This window comes from Lepisosteus platostomus, chromosome 12 (assembly GCF_059453375.1).
Source record: "Lepisosteus platostomus isolate fLepPlt1 chromosome 12, fLepPlt1.hap1, whole genome shotgun sequence".
Lineage (NCBI taxonomy): Eukaryota > Metazoa > Chordata > Actinopteri > Semionotiformes > Lepisosteidae > Lepisosteus > Lepisosteus platostomus.
Window position 1 is genome coordinate 17,154,770 of NC_142622.1, and position 22,395 is coordinate 17,177,164.

Genomic DNA, 22,395 nt, shown 5'->3' on the forward strand with positions numbered 1-22,395 from the left:
GGAAGAGTGTTAGTGGGGCCAGCAGGGGGCACTCACCCTGTGGTCCATGTGGGTCCTAATGCCCCAGTATAGTGACGGGGACACTATACTGTAAACGGGCGCCGTCCTTCAGATGAGATGTAAAACCAAGGTCCTGCCGTCATTAAAAATCCCAGTAGGGGTGTAACCCCGGCGTCCTGGCCAAATTTCCCATTTGCCCTTACCAATCATGGCCTCCTAATAATCCCCCTCTATGAATTGGCTTCATCACTCTGTTCTCCTCCCCACTGATAGCTGATGTGTGGTGAGCATTCTGGCGCACCATGGCTGCCATCGCATCATCCAGGTGGATGCTGCACATTGGTGGTGGTGGTTGGGAGTCCCCATTACCTGTAAAGCGCTTTGAGTGGAGTGTCCAGAAAAGCGCTATATAAGTGTAAGCAATTATTATTATTAAAAGTATGTAGCCGGTATGTTTCACACAGACAAGAGAGAGATTTAACAATACACAGCAATGGCCACAAACCTTGCTTATTGATTATTTTTTTAATTTGCTCATCGAGGTATTCTCTGCGTTTAATCAAAGCTTCTGACCACCGGTCTCGGACGCAGTTCAAGTCTTCCTCCTGTTAAAGCAGGAAGAGCAACCAAGGTCAGAGATGTCAGTGTCGGTACTTGTGGGGGTGGACGGGGCTAAACGGGGAGGGTAGACAATAGAAAGGTGGAATTTCGAGAAAAGTTGGTGCTCGTGGCATGTTTTTGGACAAGCACTTCACAGAACAAAATTCTGTACTGCCTTAAGTCAATATAATTCAAATTTGGACTGCAGTGCAATTTTAAATGGATCTGGGATGGGCTTATTTCATCTCCATCTTAGAAGCACATTCTACTGTTGTCAAAGAAATTTTGAGATGTGTGAGTCTTCATTATTCAGTATTGTATCATGTACCAGATCACCGTATTGTTTTACAATATTTTTTAACAAAACAAAAGAACTAACAGAGGCTTACAAAGAGTGCATCTGAGACAGAGCCTCCTATAGTTTGTTTAGTCCTCCCCTGGACGGCATTAAAACAACACAGAAAAGTGCTCTTTAATCAGTGGCTTTGTTCCTGGTTTAGTAAATCTTTCAAAGAATCACTGCATGTTTCAACTGGTTGTTGCGTCAACAAAGGTAATGCTTCAAGCTCACTTTTTCCAAGGTTTATTGCAGATTTTCAGTTCCAGCTAAGACAGTGACTCATCAGGAGACAAATCCAATGACCTGCACTTTTCCAGTCCCATCAAGGAAGAGCTGTAATCATGTGTTCACCGGCCAGCAGCTTACCTGAACTGATTTCTCTGTAAAAGTGCTTGTGGTTGTGGGCCATTGTTAAGATTTCAGATTAGAGTCCCATAGAGTTTCAAGTACCTCCCCATGCAAATGAGACATGCAGCCAGGCTTCATAATGTGAATGACATTATTCTTGTAGTTCGTAAGCTAGCACGACGGCAAAAAGCATTCAGCTTGCTGAAGTTAGTAGGTGAATCTGCAGTGGCCATTAAGTGCTTGGTAGCTGTGTCAGAGTTGCAAAGCCAGGACGGTCTCCTTTCAGGGAAATTCCCTGACTGGCCAGCACGTGGTCTACAAATATCTACGTGGAAATGTGTGCAATCCGTTAGCAACCCTCTGCTATTCTATAAGTACAGAACTATCTAACTGAACTTAATTGCAAAAAACAAACAATTGTTTCTATGTTTCTACATTGATACTTTGGGTGTCAGAATTATTTGCCGGGGAAAGGTCCTGGTTTGGGGTTTATGCAAGATTCTCTTAGTCTGACGCTGAATGAGATGTGTTTTACTATGTTCCTTGATTTATAGTCATATGATTGAACATGTGCTTTTAAACAGTTTTCTGTGGTTTTGATCAAGTAACTCATAGAGAGAAATGGACCTTCAAATTATGTCCCTTTAAAATTAAAATGTGTATTTAAAACAAATAAATATAAAATGTAGTATTTAACATTTAGGAGATTCAATTAATGAATTAAAAGTTCTGCAAAATGAATAAGAATTTAACTAGAAGCTGCTCAGAAGTCACCAGTGTCTGAGAAACAAAAAGGGCTAGTTTCTGATTAAATCTAATCTCTTTAGTAGTTTCTTTTTCATCTGGTTGCTACACTGACCAGCAGTGCTGAACAGCTTCAGCGTCTGGTGCCTGATAAAATGTTGTTTGCTATTTGCTGTGTAATCCCCAGTGGTGACAACTTTGATCAACTTTAATACTCCATCATGCAATAAACAAACTTCAAGCATGTACTTAATTTAGGATGTTACCCCCTTTGCTCCAGTTATAAAATATAACATTTTATAACTATAAAATAAGCTATAAAATCAAATTGTATTATGGGTCGAGTAGCTTTAAATGAAAAGAAGACAAATGCTGTGGACCCTACTAAATGACAAAAAAAAGTAAAAGGGGTTAATGATATTAAAGATCTTTTATATCAGCACAATGCGACAGTATGACCATGATTTGGTTTAGAGCCTATTAGGTACAGATGGAGAACACGGTCATGAAATCTGTAGGAAGGTACTGAAATCACATTGTCGTTTGCCAAGGTTTAGACAGGCAATCATCAATTTTCCAAATCTAGGGCTTTAAAGGAAAAATCTGAAGCTACAAAGATATGTGTAATGCTTATTTCTCTTTGATTGGCTATATTTTTACTCATACATACAGCTCTGTAGCTTCAGGTCTGGTTAAATCCTCCATGGTCCTGAAGAAACCATAATGAATGGTGTTTTCCGGAGCAAAGAGTAGGTAAATGTAACCCAAAAGGGCTTACACTTTTTCAGTGTAAGTGACTTGGGGGTGAATACATATGAACAGTGCCTGTGACCTCACTGATAAAAGCACAAGAAATGATATCTTCCTGCCCACCCCCTGGCTCCACCTCTGTATGAATGGTTGGACATTAGCAGCTGTGTGCTTCATTCCACAGCATTCATATCAGCAGAAGCAGCTAGCACTATACCTGGTAACTATCCATATCAGCATCATCCTCCTTCTGGCAGAAGAAAATAAACTCGGTAAACACACAGCATGCAGCAGGAGAAACATCACCATTATCCTCAGATACACAGAATATCCCAGGAAGATTGTTCTAAGTAACACATCCATCCGATACGAATCACAGTTCTTGCAATTCTTTCAGGATTTTATTGTTTTCCAAATAGTTTCGTTATTTAGCAAAAGAGGAACACATCTCGTCGATTTATTTCACATGAACTGCAGTTTGCGCTGCAAAATGTCACAGTCTGCAGAAATACTGTAAGTCCTAGCTTTTCTGTTACTAAGCATGATTTATTTTGCCAATATAAAGGTAATGCCATATTTATTTTTGATGTTTTAGTGTCTGATTCAATTTTAAGATGTAACCTGTATCTTATTACTAACATACGGTATACTGATGCACAGTAAAAAAGTTGCAAAGTAAGTTGATTGGTTAGATAAGAGTGCCTGACTGTTATCAGCATGAAGACAAGCAGCATGAAGACTGAGATGATCTGCTGCAATATTCAGCACTGGGATAGACGGATCACATCCTGGGTCACCACAATGGCCCAGGAAGGTCCTGTCCTTCTACGTAATTGTTTTGAGACTGCCGTCTCTATGGCGTAAGCAATACCAGGTCAACTTGCACAGCAGCAGAATGGTGACATGTTTAAAATGTTCATATTCATTATATCTGAGTGTTGCATTTCTATTGTGCATCAGTATAGAATAGCTATTTTGATTAATGCAGAAAACCCCTTTTCAAACTAAATAGCATATTATAACTACATATTTAAATACATTTAAATACTGTTATATTAATTTATCATTTAAGTATTGTTAAATACATATTTCGTTTTTATATAGCACTATATACAGTAGCATTCTCTACAGACAAGCAGATAATCTGACTTTATACGTGCAAATACACTTCTTTATAATAATATGATGCCACACTGAACATATTAAAAAGAAAAGTTAAATAAGTAGATAAGAAAATAGAATAAAAACAAAATGCATAAAAGCATCTCACAATGAACTACAAGAATAATGAAAAAGGTGGCTACTTCTCTCATTAGCAAGAGGAAGTCATATACAGTCATCTGTCTTGATAAAGGATTGTAACGTAAATGACAATGGAACAGGACTTTGATTTTTGTCAGTCACATCAAAATTATCATGCCATGATGCATGGCTTTAAATTGTGTTAATACTGTATGCATGAATGAAATATGGTACTAAGACATATATCACACCTTGCTTTCATGGCCTCCATGTCATTATTACACAAAACATCATGTTATTGCCCAGTTAATGCATTTCTGCTGGTTTTTGGCTTCAGTTTCAATTTAAATGTCTTTCAAGTAGACTCATGACTGTTCCTTGAGTTTCTGCTGATGCAGAGTATTTTTAATCAAGCCTGCAAGCCTTGAGTCTTGTGGGTGAAGTGTCCAGGGCAAACCGAAGCGAGCACGACTGTACCTGGTAGCTGTCCAAGGCACGCTGCAGCTTGACCGAGCGAGCGGACACACAGCCGATGGACACGGACAAGATGGCCTCCACAATGAGGGGTAAAGTCCCGGACTGCTGCACCGGCTTCACCGCCACCTGGAGCCTCCGAGAGTGACCCTGACAGCAGGATGAAGTGGTGCATAAATGCCCACACACAACCCCCCCCTGGAAACACAGTACATACCCCCTGACCTCAACTCACAACACAGAAAGAAAACCAGTAGGTTGAGAAGAATTCTGATTCTCCGCCATGAAGCAACATGTTACGGCATGAACAGTTCAAGAGGTGCAATTAAGCTGTGAAGTTCAATACTGAATAAATTTTCACTTGGACCTTCGACCCTAACCCCCACCAAAATATCCTGAGCTTAAAACGGCAGTTAGACATCTTGACTAAAGAATCCCGGGTTTCAAAACATAAGCTCATTCCATCGCACGGGCACAACTTCTGAAAATTATCCAGAAGCCTGCCACGAAAGTTTGAAAATTTAAAAATTAAAAAAACGTCGGCGCAGAGACATCAGTGTGTTTACCTGGCGGAGCTGAAAGATGCCCCCTGTGTTGACGTCTTTGGCCTGGTGCAGCTCCACAGCGGTGTACTCCCCCAGCTCATTGAGCTCCTGGATGGACACCCACATCTCAATCCTCCGGGACACCTCGCTCCATCTGGAGAGGGGGAGAGGAACAGGGAGTGGGTTTATACATGAAGAAATGTGGGTATACCAGATGAGAGTTCCAGTGTTGCACAACTTCTAATAGGGCTCCGTGATGTATATGATCATTTTTCAAAACAAAAAAAAGACAAAACATCCAGGTCAACCCAGTGGCCTTTTTTAGAATGAACAGCGAAACAGACACCAGAGGGCACAAGTGAATGATTTATAGAGCAGCTACTTAGCACAGGTGACATTTCTTAACGTAAAGTGTTGTGGGAGTTTTGAAGTTACCTTGCCATGTTGTTAAAACTGACACCATGGCTTCTTTCAAGAAATACCTGGTTGAGATTCTTGGGTCAATTGAATCCTAAATACCAAACTGGCCAGATGGGCCAAGTGGCCTTCTCTGTTTTTGTAACTGTTCTTATGTTCCTAAAATGCAAAGCGTCAGGAGGCTGGTACCTGTCTCTGAGAGTACGTGTTTTGGCCTGCATGGCGTCCAGCTCCCAAAGAGACCTGCCGTTCCCGGCACATCGGTGACCCCACACCTCGATGGCGAGAGCCCCCTCTGACATGAACTCCAGGAACTCTTCTGTCACGTGAACCACATAGTCCTTCAGGAGAGAAGAGGAAGCAGGCTGTTTCAGCACCCAAGACCAAAGCCCGATCCGAACACGCCACCTGTTCCAGGTTTGAGTGGCTTGATAACCTTTGTTGCGTTGCTTTAGGAGAGCTATTAAACTACTGTAGCTCTCAGTTTGGAATGGGTGACATGACAGTGTGTGGCAACATGACTGAAGAGGAAATATCACAGCACTGCGCTGTAGTTTGTTTAGGTGCACCACTGTTTTCAACCATTTTTTTCAGAATGGGCCACAAACAAAACCATAATACTATCTCCTTAACAACACTTAGTCACCAAAATTGTTCTTGGTTCATTTCGGTTTCCTGGTCAGTAAAAATTGTCGACAATTAAAAGCTACAATGCTTTAGATGTTCTTAAAAGTCGGGATTATAACAGTCCTCAGATGCCTGCGGTTTATAAGTTAAAATTGAAAACCTGTTAAACATTTAATAAAATCTGTGAATTATAATCTGTCCCTAATCTTACAAAAAGTATGACTGTTTTACCTTTAATGTTTTAAATTACTGTTTGTGCTCAGTAGAAGTTAGTTTATATGTAACATCATTTATTTCTAAAACAAATACAGTAGTGTACTGTAGTCAACTCAATTGTGTCTACAATTCTTTTGGTTTTCAGTTTCAGTTGATTAACTCAGACACCACGATCCAAAAAGTCTGTATTAATACTTTGAGTTTCTTAAATAAACCCACCCTAACAGAGGCTGGACAGATTAATGCTCGCATGATGGGTTTTAAAATGGTAACTGCGGTAATTTGAGTGTCCACATGCTGATAACTGTCATAATTGTACCTCCTAATTCAGCTACAGTTAATGAACAATTGCAGTCTAATCTGTATATAAACCCTAAACACCTTGAACAGTTAATTGAGATTATACCCAATTAGACTATATAGCACTTGGGATCTAGTATGCAGAAAAGAAGAGCATTTAATGGTTATGTACTTGTATAAAAAGTGTTATTTATACTTTTGTACGGGAAGCACATTGTAAAAAGGTGCATGATTTATGCCAAGAACAACTAGAAACTAGAAAACCTGGCCATCAGAAACAAACAGAAGAGGAGCAGACTTTTAGAAACTATTAAACAATAGCTATTATTTAAATGATGTTTATTAAAAGCTAAAGCAAAAGTCCCCCAAAAAACTACATATATTAACTTGGGTTTTCCAAAAATAAACACAAAGAAGCAGAAGCCCTAATTATGTCAGACAAAAACAGTTTAAAAGTTATGCTCTGCGGCATGCAATGCATTCCTAGACTTTGCATTAACAGGATTATAGGCAAAATTATGTAAAAAATGCGTAGAGGGCTTTGTCTGTTGGACCTATTAGATAAAAATAATCCTTTATAAATAATCGTTCTCATGCTCTAGCATGATGCATTGAGGGTATGAACAGGAGTTGCAATCATGCAGCTGTGATCTAGAACTGGGGGAAAAGGGGGAAGGGAATTACACTGTATTCCAAACTAAAACAATTAACCAAAAAACTCCTGATCCCCCTAACAGAATACAGCACAGTTGGATGAAAGGATTCAATATTCAAGGGCTAGAAGTACTGTCTTTTTACCTTGCAGTGTTCGAATTTCACAGTGAACTGAACGTCTTTGTTTTTAGGAGAGGGCTTGTCAGGGTTCACCATTGGAGGGGCCACTGTGGGCTCAGACTGGTCCCAGAAGGTGTACTGACAGAACACGAAGTTGGACAGGTTCAGCGGCAGACCTGTGGCTTCTTTGATCTTTACCTGCAAGAAATGAGAAAGATGTGAAACAGAGGTCTATATTCAGATAAAAAATGCAAAATGTAACTTAGGAAAAGTACTACTGTATTTACAATCAATGAGGACGGTTTGAATTTTTTTTTTCCAAATTCACATTTACACATCATAGCTAATTTTATCTTCTGTATTTAGTCTGTAATTATTATTATTATTATTATTATTATTACAAAGATTATTTAAAGCTGTAGGAAAACTGACAGATAAGATTATACTGCCTTCCTACCCTGCATGTGAGTTTCTTGGCCATGTGGACAATTTCTCCATGATTGTCCATAATTTCGTAGCTCCCACTCTCGCTAGAGTTCTCGGAAGAGTCGTCTCCCCCGACAAGCCTCTCGGGAACAGCCCCGCTCACCCGCATCAGCTCCACGTGTAACCTGCCTGCTACCTGAACAGCACATTCATGAATTAATATACAGTAGCACTCTGCTCTGTATTATATTGCTACAGCAATTGTAAATATTGAAGTGTCTTTTAGAATCTAGATAACACCTGGCTGTATCAACATTTCCAGTTCTCAGGAGCTTCAAAGCAAGGAGTTGCTGAGATGCAGGGGTCCAAGATTTAGTGATCAAAGCAATCGTAAATCTTAAAGTTTACCTTGATTTACCTTAATGAAGTTCACAGCATAAAACAGACAGGTACAGAAAGGGAGACACAACAAGAGACAGAAACACAGAAAGGAGACACAAAATAAAGCGTGTGCCAGACGAGAGCTCCTTGTCTACATCATCCATAAAGACCAGATTAGAGTTAAGTGTTTGAACCTTGTTAAGAGAGCTTGGTTAAAAAAGGCCTCTCCTGGTTAGTGAATGCATTTTTTAGAATAGGAAGATAGGTTCCCATTCATTTTGTAGCATCCAGGTTTACAGAAACAGACATTTAACTGTAGGTTGTATTCTGTTCAGTTTAGAAGGCAGCTTTCTCTTCTTTTGGCCTTTGTAGTGGTGATATAAGAGTTGAATACTTGGTAGCAGTCTGGGGTTTTTTGGGGGCAGTGTTGTTCCGCATGTGTATCGTCTTTATTTATAAATATTTGTTTAACCCAGTGCATCTGAATTATTACTCCTTTCACCAAAGCTGTGCCAGAGTACAAAAAACCCAGGTGCCTCTAATAAAATTCGCTCAGGTAAAGTATATGCTTGGTTTACAACTTGGAGGTTCTGATTTTTTAATGATTAATCCACTCAGTCATTTCTCGATGTTTCTCCATTTCGTAGCCACTATTTGTAACAATATTATATTTTATAGTCAGCTCCACCTGTAGCGATATATCACTGCTTTAATCACCTGTCTTTAACACAAACAGCTATGCAAAAAGACAACTGCATCCCCTGCATCTGACTCACAAATATTTAAAAACTGATGTATTATTTCAGTCTGTGAATTTCTTCATTACAGCACATCAGCTTTGCAAAGGTTTACAGAGTACAAAGGACTGCAAACAGCCAGGAGAAAACTAATCAAATTTGGCTCGAGTCCCCTGCCTTGCACTGCACCACTGCTGAGGTTAGGCATCAATATATCCCTCTGTTCCAGTTTCATAACTGAAATACAGATGGTTTCTTGGTTAGAAAATCTGGGAAAATTCTCAGCCAGGTCAGAGAAGGTTACAGTGGCGAAATGAGGTTATGCAAGCCCAGCATTTGGAGCATGTGCCAGTCACTTGCAAATGTTCAGCAATCCTGCTTCCAAACAGTGAGCTCATACTGATGGCGCTGAACAGGCTCACTACACAGCGCTGCCCAGACAAAGCCAGTACCATTTGTACCCTTCACATCCTCCTCTGTAGAGGTTGCATAAAGAACGTCTTTCAGACACACAGTGCCTCCTACTTTCAATTCTTATCCTACCCTTTTGGAGCTTTCCAATTAAGGAGGCTAGTTCTATTATGCGCATTAGAAAGTGGGGATTGAATAAACACTCCCAGCTTCTGCTTTCTTCATAGTTTCCACCATTTTTCTGTTGCTATCTCCCCTGGGACCTCTGCACACATTCGCATTAAAAATGACCATTTTGAAAGTTCCACGAAAAACACTTTCTTACTCAACTTTGGGAAGTGGATGAAGTAGAAACAGTAGTACAAAAATTAAAACTTTTCACATAAATGAAGAAAAACGAAATACAAATTACATGCACTGTGTTTTCTACAGGTACATAGTACAATTGTATAAAATGTGAAAAATAAGAACCGTTAGATTGCGTTTCGCATAACAAAAACAAAAAAGAGTCAAAGATGACCTGCTTCAGAGCATCAATTTCACACAAAAGCTTCCAGCTATTTATACTCATCACTCAATGTGTCCCCAATTACCTGCTAATCAGGATCTCAGAACTATGACGATGAAGATGTAAAAGAAACAGAAAACATCACCAGTAAGTTCAAATGTGTGGGATACACTAATGAGATGGATTATCATCCACTCACATGGTAAAATACAGCAATACAAGCAATTCCCAGCCTGGGTCTGCATCGTTTTCTAGTATTATTATATATTAGAAATTATATATATCACTTGGTTAAATACTTAACAATACAAACTTCCACTTTATGAAATTGCAACTATAACAATTTAATGTCCCCAGGAGATTCCTGTCTTACACTATCTTATGTGTTGTTAAAGTGTTTGTTTCACTCCATTGAAATCCACTGCAGGGCATATGCACACAAGCCCTCAAGAATAGTTTAGAGAGACCTGTTAACATTGACAACGTTTCTTTAGAAGGAGGAGGAGCACAGGGGAACATGCAGACTCCACATGGAAGGTGCCCCAGTTCAGAAGCAAACCTAAGGCCCAGGAACAGTGAGGCAGCAACACTAATGGCCTCAAACCTGCATCACTGTACCTTAAGAACGTGGTGCTTTAATCGGCTGCGTTTTGTCTTCCTTACCTCCCCCTGCTGACTGATAATAGGAACTGCGTATTGCAGCTTGACATCATGGAAAAGACACTCCAAGAATACATTGGCAACTCCAATGAGGTTGTGGTTTTCTTGGGCCTCGTAGAAGGGGTCTCCCCGTTTGTTGTTCTGCTTGCTGCTCTATGAGAAAAAAGAGAAGTTCATTTTTGAATGTTACGTACGCAATTCAGTTACAAAGGTTTTCAAAAAGGTTGCGTCAACTTTCCTAACGCTATTTCCCTAAACCAGTGGTTCTCAAACTTTTTGGACCAAGTACCACCCCTAATCCAACCAAAGCATCCAAGTACCACCTACAAGTCATGATCTCATAGGAACCCCAGAAACTCTCAATGACCAACATGAGCGCGCGTGCACACACACTCACACATACATATAATAAATATTATAATAATAAACTTTATTTGATATAGCGCCTTTAAAGGTGGCTTCTCAAAGTGTTTTACAGAAAAAAAAAACATTAACAACAACTAATAAAAAAGCACCATTTCAGTGAGAGGGGTGAGCCTGTTTAGTTGAGCAAAGCAGATGTGAATTAATTTTTCGAGCCTTGATACAATTCACAACCGAGTCTAACAGATATTAAATCGTCAGGCATTTTCTTGACGGCAAAGGTCTCGCGGTGGATGTTGTAATGCGTACATTAATTTCTGGAGCAACCTCTCTAATTCGTGCAACTACACCGTTATGTCGGCTTGTCATTGCTCTAGCACCGTCTGTACAAACTCAGACGCATTTTATCCAGTCGAGGCCATTCTCTTCGATAAATTCATTCAGAAGCTGAAATATGTGCTCTCCTGTAGTTCCTGTTGGTAGCGGTTTACAGAACAGAAAGTCCTTATGGGACATGCCCTCAAACTCGTATCTAACGTAAACGAGCAAATTGGCCAAATCGACTACAGACTCATCTAATTGCAGTGAAAAACATCTGCTCATCTTAACGCGCTCTATCAGTGTACTTTTGATATAATCCTTCATTTCAATAATTCTATGAATGACTGTGTCTTTCAGGGGGAGGGGGGCAGCAGGTCGAGCTGTTTAGCAGCTTTTTCTCTACACATAATACGTGTCAGCTCTTCTGCCAACGGTAAATAAGGTTCTTCAAAAATAGTGTAGCTTACCTGCTTTAGCAATACGCAAGCTTGCATTTTTCCGCGTTTCCGTTTTTATTTCCGTATTTATTTAAAGTTTTTATTTCATGCGCATGGGAGCGAAACACAGAGACGCTCTGTGTATTTTTGTCAAATTAGAACAGTTCTTAAATATTTTTCTGTTATCACGCTTTCGTGTGCTCACAAGATTACCTGTGTTCGTACCACGTATTTCTATGCATTCCTGTGTTTAGAACGTTGGCATAGTTCCAAAATCACGCACATTCTCCTTTCTCCCTATTTGCTGGAGATACAGTAGCTTTTTTTAAATACAATTGGTCACTTGCATCCGTAGCACGCATTCCTATAGAGTGGTATAGAATTACAGAGTATCTCGTGTCCACTGAAGTATTAGCGCGCACTGTATCGTAGTACGTAGGCTGCGTATTCGACATGTATTAAAATACAAAATATGAAAACCCGTCCCGATTTTTCAGCGCACATGACACAGTTCCAGGGTCATTTGGCGTACCACTTGGCGGCACTCCACGTACCACTGCCGGTACGCGTACCACAGTTTGAGAACCACTGCCCTAAACCATTACCACCCTGCCTAGTGTTCGTCTCATCAGCCGACTGAGAGGTGAGGAAATGCTCTAATACCGAAGGCCATGGTCTTGCCTGTGGAATGAGGGAAGGCTGTGAGGGAGGGAGCAGGCCCATATGCACTTACTATCTCCTCCGCTTTCTCCTTCCAGTCTCGGTACTGGTCCCTCATGTCCACCAGCTTGTTCTCCAGCTTCTCAATGGTCCACACTTGAGTGCCTCGCCCCTTCCTGCGCACCTGGATAGCCGGCTCACTCACAATCGCTCCTCGCTGTGAAAGAGAGGAGCAGGGAAGGAAGAGGGACCTGATTAAAACACACAGAAATGATTTGCCTCCTTAAATCCCTCACTGTGCCATTTTTTAAGGGATCATCTGAAACAATGTATGCGTCCCGTGGGCTGAAGTATTGTGGCCCCAATAAACCTTTTTTCAAAAAAAGGAAAGGTTACTTTTGTTAGCTGTAAAGTATAAAGAAAGAAAAGAATGTTTCATCTGTTGAGTTGACCCTCTTCAGATATGAAGATGAAAAACTTGAAGAGGCACATCAGCTGAAATGTTTTTTCCTTGGTTCTACGCTTCCCTTTTTCAGCTATTGCATGCTGACATACTGTAGCTGCCCCCTGCACCTTTTACAAAATCCACGTAGAAGCCAATGAGTATTAGAAATCATAGTGCAAGATGGGACAAGATTGTAACCTTTTTATGTTCTGTAACTGTGCACTGAAAAGCCAGGAAAAAAATTCAATCCATTGAAATTTCTCTTTTGCTTTCTGTAGGAGTCACAGCAACTGCCTGAAAGTGACAAAAACCACCCACCTTCTGCTATTAGAATTTGACAGTATTCCACAGAGCTTTTCTGGGAAATTAGTGAGCTCTCAAAATGTACAAGCATTGGCTTGGTCAAAGTCAGCACATCATAATCCAACAGGGCAAAGGCAACTACAGGAGATCCAGGCACTAACAGATGTCTGGCCCTGTATCTGAAAATGTTGTTAAAATTACACAGCTATTGCATTATATAATTATATATTAATATACATAACTTTCACTTAGAGCAAAATGTTAATTTCGCTTGCATATCTTAACTGTTTGGATTGGAGAGAAATAACTGGAATAATCTGTGACAGGAAAATTCCTAGAAAGTTAAAGTGCAAAATGTACAAGACTGTGATTAGACCTGTACTACTATATGGAGCTGAATGCTTGGCATTGGAAAGAGGGAAGAGAACTTGATGAGAAGAACTGAAATGAGGATGTTGAGATGGATTCTACAGATTTCAATGAAGGATAAGATCAGAAATGAAGAAATCCGTAGACGATGTAGGGTGGTGGATGTGGCTGAGAAGATGCGAGAGGCGAGGTTACGGTGGTATGGACATATCATGAGGAGGGACGTTGAGGAAGTAACAAAGAGGGTAATGGAATTTGAGGTGGAAGGTAACAGAAGAAGAGGCAGGCCTAGAAAGAGATGGATAGATTGTGTGAGAAAAGATATGGAGGTATGTGAAGTGAGTGAGGAAGATGTGCTCGACAGAGACAAGTGGAGAAGAGCAACCAAAGCAGCTGACCCCAGGACAGTCTGGGACTAAGGCTGTGAAAAAGAAGAAGAAGAAGAAGAAGATCTTAACTGTTTGGATTGTCAGACTTGGGGTGGCATGCTGGTACAGTGGTTAGCATTGCTCCCTCTGGGCTGCCGGAGCCCTGGGCTTAGTTCCAGACCCAGGGTGCTCTCTGATTGGTTTTCACCAGGAGCTCTAATTTCCTCCCACAGTCCACAGACGCCCTGGCAGGCTAGCTGGCTTGTGTGAAAGCCGGCCCTGGTGTGAATGTGTGCACGCCTGTGTGTGCCCTGCGATGGACTGGGATCCCATCCAGGATGTATCCCTCCTTCTGCCCATTGTTTGCCAGCGCAAGCTGGGGGTTCACCCGTGACCCTGAATTGGATAAGGAGGTTGGGGAAACGGACGGATGGATCGCCACACTCCTTGGCTGTGGTCTTACCTTCCTGTTGGCGCTGAGGTTGGCAGCAGGGATCTGCAGGGTCACCTGATAGTCAGTCAGTTTGGTCATCTCCTCAGACAGGAAGTTGGCCTCTCGGACCAGGGCGTTGGCTCGGACCACCTGCTCGCGCAGCCTGGCCAGGCTCTGCCGAAAGAGCTCATCGCTGGGATGGAAGGAGAGGAGAGAGTTTATTTTTTACACAGAGTATTAAAACGGGGAAAAAAAAGGTTTGAAATTTTTATCCGGAATAAGAACCAATCCTCTCCTAAGCTTGTTTCAATGTACTTAGGACGTACAAATTATTAGCTACATTTTTTTTACCACATTAACTAAAACTACCATTCGATTTTTCACTATTTCCATTGTTTTGACATTCTTTGGGTAGTCATTAGACCCTGTTTTAACTATGTTATGAAACTGGCAGCCAGCTTAGATGAGGTAATCAAGAGTGCGGCTTCTTCACAAGGGAACTGTCACTATGCTCCAAGCCAAAAGGCATTTTCCAACTCAGGCACAGCGGATTTTCCAAAACACTGCACTACTCCAGGCGCTACCAATGTTCAATATTTCACTGATCTGAGCAATAACAATATATGTATATTTATCATAGACAATTAAAAAAAACAAAAAAAACTTTATTGTTAAGGCATTTGTTTTTGAATGGCTATTGCTACAATACGAATGCTACTGGTAACTATCTCGTTGTTACCAGTACTTTATCTCATCTATTGTAACTGATAATAAAACAGAGTCTGAACAGAATTAAGAGTCTTTGAAGTCTGATTTTTTTAAAGTAGATTCAACTTAATCTATTAACCCTAATCTATCAATTCAGAGTAGTTCTGATATATTCTCAATGTGGCTGTTTCTTATAATAGCCTGCTAAGCACCATTTCCAGAGAAACAAATTATGCTTAGGCTCCCTAGCTGTTTTACAATATTCGTTTTACCAACAGATTGGTTCTTGAAAAGACAAATTTAAAGGAACGAAATTGATTTTTGTTAATTATTGCAAATGTTCCACAGGAGGAAACATTTCTATTTCACTCATCTGTATAAAACGATAAATATATGTACAGCGTCCGTAGCCTTTCAGTTCTAATGTTTGTTTTTTCCCCCTTACTTTCTTCAGTCAATAATCAACAACTCTGTCCTCAGCGCACTGGTCTAAATTCTGATCTGAATCCCTGACAATTGGTGCAACATCTCTGATCCAAAACCAAACCTTTTCTAGAACCTTCATTGACAGCCAGTTTCACATTTTCTCTGTGGGCCGTTTCTGCTCGCTTGCGAAGGGATGATATCCACCCTCCACAGCTTTAGTGATTTTAGGATGCAGAAAGGCATCACTGTGGACCTCTCCAGAGGCCCCTGCATTGGCGAGACGTAAGAACGGAGGCGGCCATGTGCTCCATCGCTCTTTCGAGTAGGGAGACGGTGGGAGGTTTCTTAAAGGATGAACCCCTATATGTTCAACAGCGTCTCCCTGCCAGCTTCATCAATGCGCCCCCTCCGGTCTGCGTGCGCCCAGGTCCCGAGTGCTAGGACACCCAGAGGCCTTGGCTGGGACTCGAGCGCGAGGGGGGGCTCACCGCTCCTCTGACCACAGCTTGACTTTCTGCTGCGCGGTGGGCGTGGCGAAGGCCAGGCGGTCCGTGCTGCTGCGGCGCTGGCGCTCGGGGGACAGCTGCTGCCGGAGCTGCTCCAGCTCCCTCTCGTACATCAGCCGCTGCTCCTCCAGGGCCGTGCGCTTCTCCTCCAGGTACTGCTTCTCCAGCACCTGCACCACGTCCTGCATGGGGTCTGCGCCGCGGGGCCAGGGGGGGGAGAGAGCGTTAGCACGTGTCCGCCTTCACCCGGGAGGATCAGCACCCAGTGGCACGCCCATGAAACTGGCACAGCCGCGGGAGTTCGAGGCCTGTTGTCAGCAACTGCTGCTGAATCTACTGTATAAATATGCATATTCAAATATCTAAAAGAAGATTTTGAATGTTTCAAAAGCCAGTCCTGATCACAACAGGCAGTAAGGATTTAGATAAGAGGAGGACTAAGGAGCTTAATGACAAGCACAACCCAAACCAGGGACACTGCATGTTACAGTAGGCATCCGTCAGTGGCATAACATGGTAACAGCCTTTCAACTTGAGGTTTTTAAGAAAGTGCTTCCTCTTTGGATTAAAGCATTAATGGCTGGACTTTAGAAAAGCAGGACATTACGACATAGATTCACTTGTCAAACCTGGAAATGAACATCATGGTGAATTAATGCCACCCCCCCAAAAAAAAAGCAGATTTAAACAACTCGAGCCTGAAATCTAAAGCACAGAGCTTTGCAATTTGGTGTGCAGGTTCTGAATTATTTCACCAAACAGATGACAGCAAATGTTTTTTGTTGTTTTGTTCTGGATCACCATGCTTTCAGGTTTCCTGAGCTGATCATTTCCCAGAATGCAACATGCTACAGCCATGAGACTGCAGGTACTGTATTAATTCAAGCTGCTCCCCTCACCATCATTGGCCAGGAGCCTTCACATATGGTAATGGAGGCAATCAGGTTAAACCACTGTATGAAATAATGTTCAAGCCAAGATGCATTATCCTGTACAATAATCACAGAACATGAAATTGAAAGGACATACATGCCATGCTTAGCTACAACAGTCTGCTGTATAGACATACAGACGTGCAAGTTACACACTGCAAGAGTCCTGTCACAAATTTAGGTAAACCTCATCTGCAGGGTAGGCTTAGAATCAAAATCGAACAGTTCTAGTGTTACTTTTATTAAAGTGGAGAACAGAACTGCAAGCGACACTCCTTACACTGTCTAGCTGGGGCACTGCACATTTTTAGCAGAAACTCTCTTCATTTATACCCCAGAGATAGTGGAGCTACAATGAGACACAGAAAGGAACCCACCCTTCTCTTAATTTCTAAGTCATCCAAGAGAAACCGAGCCGTAGGCCAGCTAGCAGAACACACAGAAGTAAACATATTACAGCAACGAGGCTCAGAGGGATAGACGCTTACAGGCAATCTGCAACAGGGACACAGCCTGAATAATAAAGAAGGGTAGGGCTGTACAGAGTTGAGTCGGGCCAGCCACAAACAAACCCAAGCTCTCTGCTGAAGGGCCTGTGATTCAGCCCACTGAGTCAGCCCACAAGTTTGACAAACCTAATCTGTGTTGAAAGAAATACACTCATTACTCATTACTTGTCTCAGAAACACAAACCGCACATGCTCTGGCCTGAGAGGCAGTTCACTAACAATGAGAGACAGAGAGAGAGATTAACCCTCTACTGTTGTAAGAGACAACATATTGCCAGCAAGGTCAGGCAGGTAATGCTACGCTACATTCACTACGTTGAGCTGGGCCAGCCACAGGCTCAAGTCCAATGCTGCAAAAGGGAATATATATTAAGCTTGTAAAACCAGGCCAATGACTTTGGATTTTCACTCACTACAGTTAGCTGTGCTCCAGCAGCCCAACTGCACAGCAGATTGGGTATAGAAGCGAAAATTGTTACACCAATTGAATTATGACAGAGTTCAGATTGTTTCAGCCCAGTCTGAAATTTAGCCAGAACACCGGTTCCAACACCCCTCTTCTTACACTGCCTTGGGATCTTTAAAGACAAAACTGTCAGAAGTTCAGTTTAATGTCTTGTCTGAAGGATGGTACTTCAGCACAGTGTCTACAGTCACCATGCTGGGACCGTGGTTTGGAAATTCTGGTCCTCAGATTAAAATTTCCACCCTCTAGTTCACCAGCACCATTTACAGCAGCAATCGAGGTTTTCCTCGGAAAACTGTGAATGGTGGGTGTCAGTGATCGGACGTGGATGGTTTCAGGATTGTTAATAAAGCGACCTTACCGTTGCTGCTCAGGGTTTTCATCATGACTTCCATCTGTGCAAACTCATAGTTGTAGTCCTGCTCGGAAGAGGCTTCGCTGGCTGTCTCCACATCATGATCGGAGAAGGAATCCTTCATGGACTCTCTCTCAATCTCCTTCAACCGGTCTCTCCTCTTCCTCTTGGGGAGGTTGATCCTACAGCAGGGGGCACAAACATGATTGAAGAGACAAGTACTGGGAGCATTTTCCTCAGGTCCACTACTTTGAGAACAATGACCGCCTGAATCTACAGTATGTACCATGCAAAATATTGGCCTTTCATTCTGCAAAGTTATCTCTAGTCTTTTCCACTGGAAAAAGCACACATTTAAGTTTACGTTCTTCACTGCTGAAAGTGTCTTCACTGGAAGTTTTTTTTCTATCTTTTTTATCTATTTGATATCAGTGCTCAGCTAATACCATTTCTCAAAGATAATTCCTTACATTTGCATTCTGACTTCCAGTTGTCTGTGAAATGAAACAGTAGCATTTATTGAGCCACCAGAATTCACCACTAGAATGCCCCACTCTTTACTGCTCAGCTTCCATGTGGTTTCAGTGGGGCGTCTGTCTCCTTAAAGGTCATGATTTAAATTTGGGCTAGCCCTAATGTGTTTAGTTCTTCACAAATATTAATGAACTAAAATGCCCAGTACAGCAAACTGTTAGAGGGCCAAAACCCCAAACCCCCTGGCTTGTTAAAAACTGTCAGCACTAGGCAGCCTAGTCTGTTCACAGCAAATTACTGCATTATGTCTAATTCTGGATATCTCCTGAAGGAATTTATGGCTTCATTTTAACATTGAAAAAAATTCACTTGCATACCTTTTTTTTACAAAAGTCACAACTTGTTTTTAGATGTTCTAAAACATTAAACAGAGACAACACGATCCAGACTAGACTGCTCAGTCACTGCAAAAACTTGATAAAATCCAAAAGGAGCTCTGAAGTGTAATTGACAATGTACTGTATATGAGATATATTTTTTAAGTAAAAGGAAACTAAAAACATAAGGGTAACAATTCAGTTGCAGGACTGGAAACCCATGTATAAAATCTTTACAACTTTAATTTGTGTTTACAGATAAAATAGTGATAGGTTGTCCTTTCTTATGATTAATTGCACATGGTACTTCAGAGTTAACAGCTAAGGGAAGACATACATGGCTTCATGTGAGAAACATACAATATGTTAGTCATATACATAATATATATATATATTCTTAACTCAGCAATTCCTATCACATTTCTTTCCCTATTCTATTTCATTTCTCAGTCTTACAACAGCTTGGAACCAAACACAAAGGTCAACAAGCTGTTGCTGCAGCCCTGTTACCTGAAGAAGTGATTATTGCCCCAGAGGATGCGGTCTCCGTGCCACAGGTGAACTTCAGAGTCTATCATGGTGCCATTCACACAGGTTCTGTTAACATAGAAAGTGGAAACCAGGTTCTTCGCCTCTTGCTAGGATGTAGTCAAAATACAGTCAGAAGAGATACAGTATATGACGCCTAACTTACCTGTTTGATTTGTAAAAATAAATATTATTATTAAAAAAACCTTACATCTACATATTGCTTTTCATCCTGTAAGAGGACCCGGGGAAGGGTCATCTCTGAAGAAACGCTATGGAAGAATTAATACAGCAGTTGTCCCAGGCCACCCTCGCCCAATTCCAGGCATTAAAAGGACAACGAGAAGCTATCGAAGCGCAACTGGAGGCGAACCAAATCCAAAAAGAAACTAACGAACGAATTATAGAGGAGCAAAGATTAGTACGCGCCGAATTGCACAGATTAGGGGAAGAAATCTGCCAGGCCCCGGTAGCGGGGAGCGGCACCGGCCAGGCGGAACAAATTACGCTAGAAAAGATGACTGAGCTTGATGATGTGGAAGCTTATTTAACCACCTTTGAAAGAACGGCCGCTCGAAATGCATGGCCCAAAGAACAATGGGCTGGGAGAGTAGCCCCTTATTTAATTGGAGAAGCCCAAAAGGAGGAGGAAGGTGCAGAGAATTATGAAACTCTGAAAAAGGAGATATTGGCAAGACTAGGGGTAACCATGGCAATACGAGCAGTCCCGTTCCACAATTGGAGCTACCAGATGAACAAGCCTACGAGGTCTCAGATGTTTGACCTGGTACATCTGGCAAAGAAATGGCTCCAGCCAGAAGAATTAAACCCAGGACAGGTGGTAGAACGGGTGGTGTTGGATCATTTTGTAAGGAGTCTGCCTGTGCACCTGAAAAGGAAAGTAAGTGAAGGGGATCCCCAGACATTAGATCAGGCCGTGGACTTGGTGGACAGACACCATGCCACAGAGGCCCTGATTAGGGAGGAAAAGGGGGATTTTCAGTAGGAGGAGAGAAGAAGCCCCAGGAGTCTGGAAACCGGAATGAAGTATCGGCCAATGAAGTATAGTGATTACCCGGAACTTATACAATTTAAAAAACCCCTTCGGGGGAGGTCTGACTCGAGGCCCCGGCCATGGAAAGAAACCCGGCGATGTTTTAATTGTCAGCAAGAAGGGCATTTGGCCAGCTATTGCCCCGGCCTGTCCGAACCCATGCAGGTAGACCCCAAAGGTGAAACCCAATGCAACTACCTTACAGCACGGGTCCCGACCCGCGAGGATCCCCATCTTACGAAAATTGAGATAGGGGGAGAACCCATCGAGGCCTTATTGGACTCTGGCAGTGCTGTGACCCTAGTGACCCCTACAATACTTCCAGGAGAACTAGAGATTCCGAGAACAGAGGGAATAGCTATTAATTGCATCCACGGGGACACCAAGGACTATCCGACGGTCGAATTAAGCATCTCTACAGAAGAGGGGACCTACCGCTCAAAGGTAGGAGTAGTTGAGCAGTTGCCATACCCTGTCATACTTGGACGAGACTGTCCCCATTTCCTCCAGATTTGGAACACGGTCCAATCAGTTAGGCTAAGACCAATCCCCTGCCCGGAAGACCGTGGTGACGCCCCTACCGACGATCCGGATGAGACGGACCCCCAAGAAGGCGGAACTGAACTTGGAGTTGAGTTTGAAAATATGGAACTACCGAACTGGGAACCCCCTGAACGTCGTGGTAAGTTTGCGACGGCCCAACTAGAAGATGGGAACTTGAGACATGCGTGGGGGCATGTCAAGAAAATTGACGGGGAGTGGTGTACTGATCCTAATACAGTGAGTTACCCATATTTTATGACTAAGAATAACCTCCTCTATCAGGTGCAGCAGAAGGGACAGGAAGAAGTGGAACAACTCCTCATTCCCCGGGCCTACCAGATGAAGCTCCTCAACTTGGCCCATAGCCACCTCCTGGGCGGACACCTGGGGGTAAAGAAGACATCCGAGAGACTCCTCTCTAGGTTCTTTTGGCCAGGGATCTATAAGGCCATTGAGAAGTACTGTCGGGAATCCCCCGAGTGTCAGAAAAGTGCGCCACAACCGTATTATAAAAACCCTTTGATTCCCCTCCCAATTATTGAAACCCCCTTCGAGCGGATTGGGATGGATTTGGTGGGGCCCCTGATCAGAACCACCAAAGGTCACCAGTATATTTTAGTAATAGTGGACTATGCTACCAGGTACCCCGAAGCCATTCCGTTTAGAGCTGCCACCGCCAAAAACATAGCTAGGGAGCTAGTACAACTGTTCGCTCGAGTCGGAATCCCTAAAGAGATCCTAACTGATCAAGGAACACCTTTTATGTCTAAAGTCATGCGAGACTTATGTAAGCTACTGGGTATACAGCAGATCCGAACCTCTGTTTATCACCCTCAAACCGATGGTCTAGTAGAACGTTTTAATAAGACCCTGAAAAGCATGCTTAGGAAGACGATGCAAAAGGATGGGAAAAATTGGGATCAACTGCTCCCGTATCTCATGTTTGCAGTTCGGGAAGTGCTGCAGGCTTCAACTGGATTTTCCCTCTTTGAATTATTATACTCTCGGAAACCACGGGGCCTATTGGACGTGGTCAAAGAATCATGGGAACATCAACCTTCCCCTCTACAAACTATCATTGAGCACGTGGAACAGATGAGAGAAAGAATAAATGTTATTGTTCCCTTAGTGAAAGAAAACCTGGAGAAAGCCCAGGCTCAACAACAACAAATTTATAATAGGGGAGCAGTTGCGAGGGAATTTCAGATTGGGGACAGAGTACTGGTTCTAGTTCCAACCCCAGAGTGTAAATTCTTGGCATCCTGGCAGGGACCTTATGAAGTAGTGGAAAAGGTGGGGCCAGTCAACTATAAGGTCA

General features: G+C 42.3%; 1 protein-coding gene across 7 annotated transcripts in view; it reads right to left on the bottom strand.

The window, feature by feature from the left end:
- The window catches only part of kif13a (kinesin family member 13A), a 104,081-nt gene that overhangs the window by 15,917 nt on the left and 65,769 nt on the right, over nucleotides 1–22,395 (bottom strand). For 4 of the 7 annotated variants that reach the window (XM_088601195.1, XM_088601197.1, XM_088601200.1 and 1 more), the window contains 13 exons: nucleotides 19,463–19,549; nucleotides 18,108–18,283; nucleotides 15,822–16,032; nucleotides 14,230–14,392; nucleotides 12,355–12,498; nucleotides 10,504–10,653; nucleotides 7,835–7,999; nucleotides 7,402–7,575; nucleotides 5,650–5,801; nucleotides 5,065–5,197; nucleotides 4,502–4,648; nucleotides 3,000–3,032; nucleotides 506–605 (listed from right to left, as the gene is read on the bottom strand). In XM_088601195.1, coding sequence (XP_088457321.1) covers nucleotides 506–605; nucleotides 3,000–3,032; nucleotides 4,502–4,648; nucleotides 5,065–5,197; nucleotides 5,650–5,801; nucleotides 7,402–7,575; nucleotides 7,835–7,999; nucleotides 10,504–10,653; nucleotides 12,355–12,498; nucleotides 14,230–14,392; nucleotides 15,822–16,032; nucleotides 18,108–18,283; nucleotides 19,463–19,549 — 1,835 coding nt within the window. The remainder of the gene's footprint in view (nucleotides 1–505; nucleotides 606–2,999; nucleotides 3,033–4,501; nucleotides 4,649–5,064; nucleotides 5,198–5,649; nucleotides 5,802–7,401; nucleotides 7,576–7,834; nucleotides 8,000–10,503; nucleotides 10,654–12,354; nucleotides 12,499–14,229; nucleotides 14,393–15,821; nucleotides 16,033–18,107; nucleotides 18,284–19,462; nucleotides 19,550–22,395) is intronic. The other 3 variants (XM_088601196.1, XM_088601198.1, XM_088601201.1) reach the window with 1 other exon arrangement.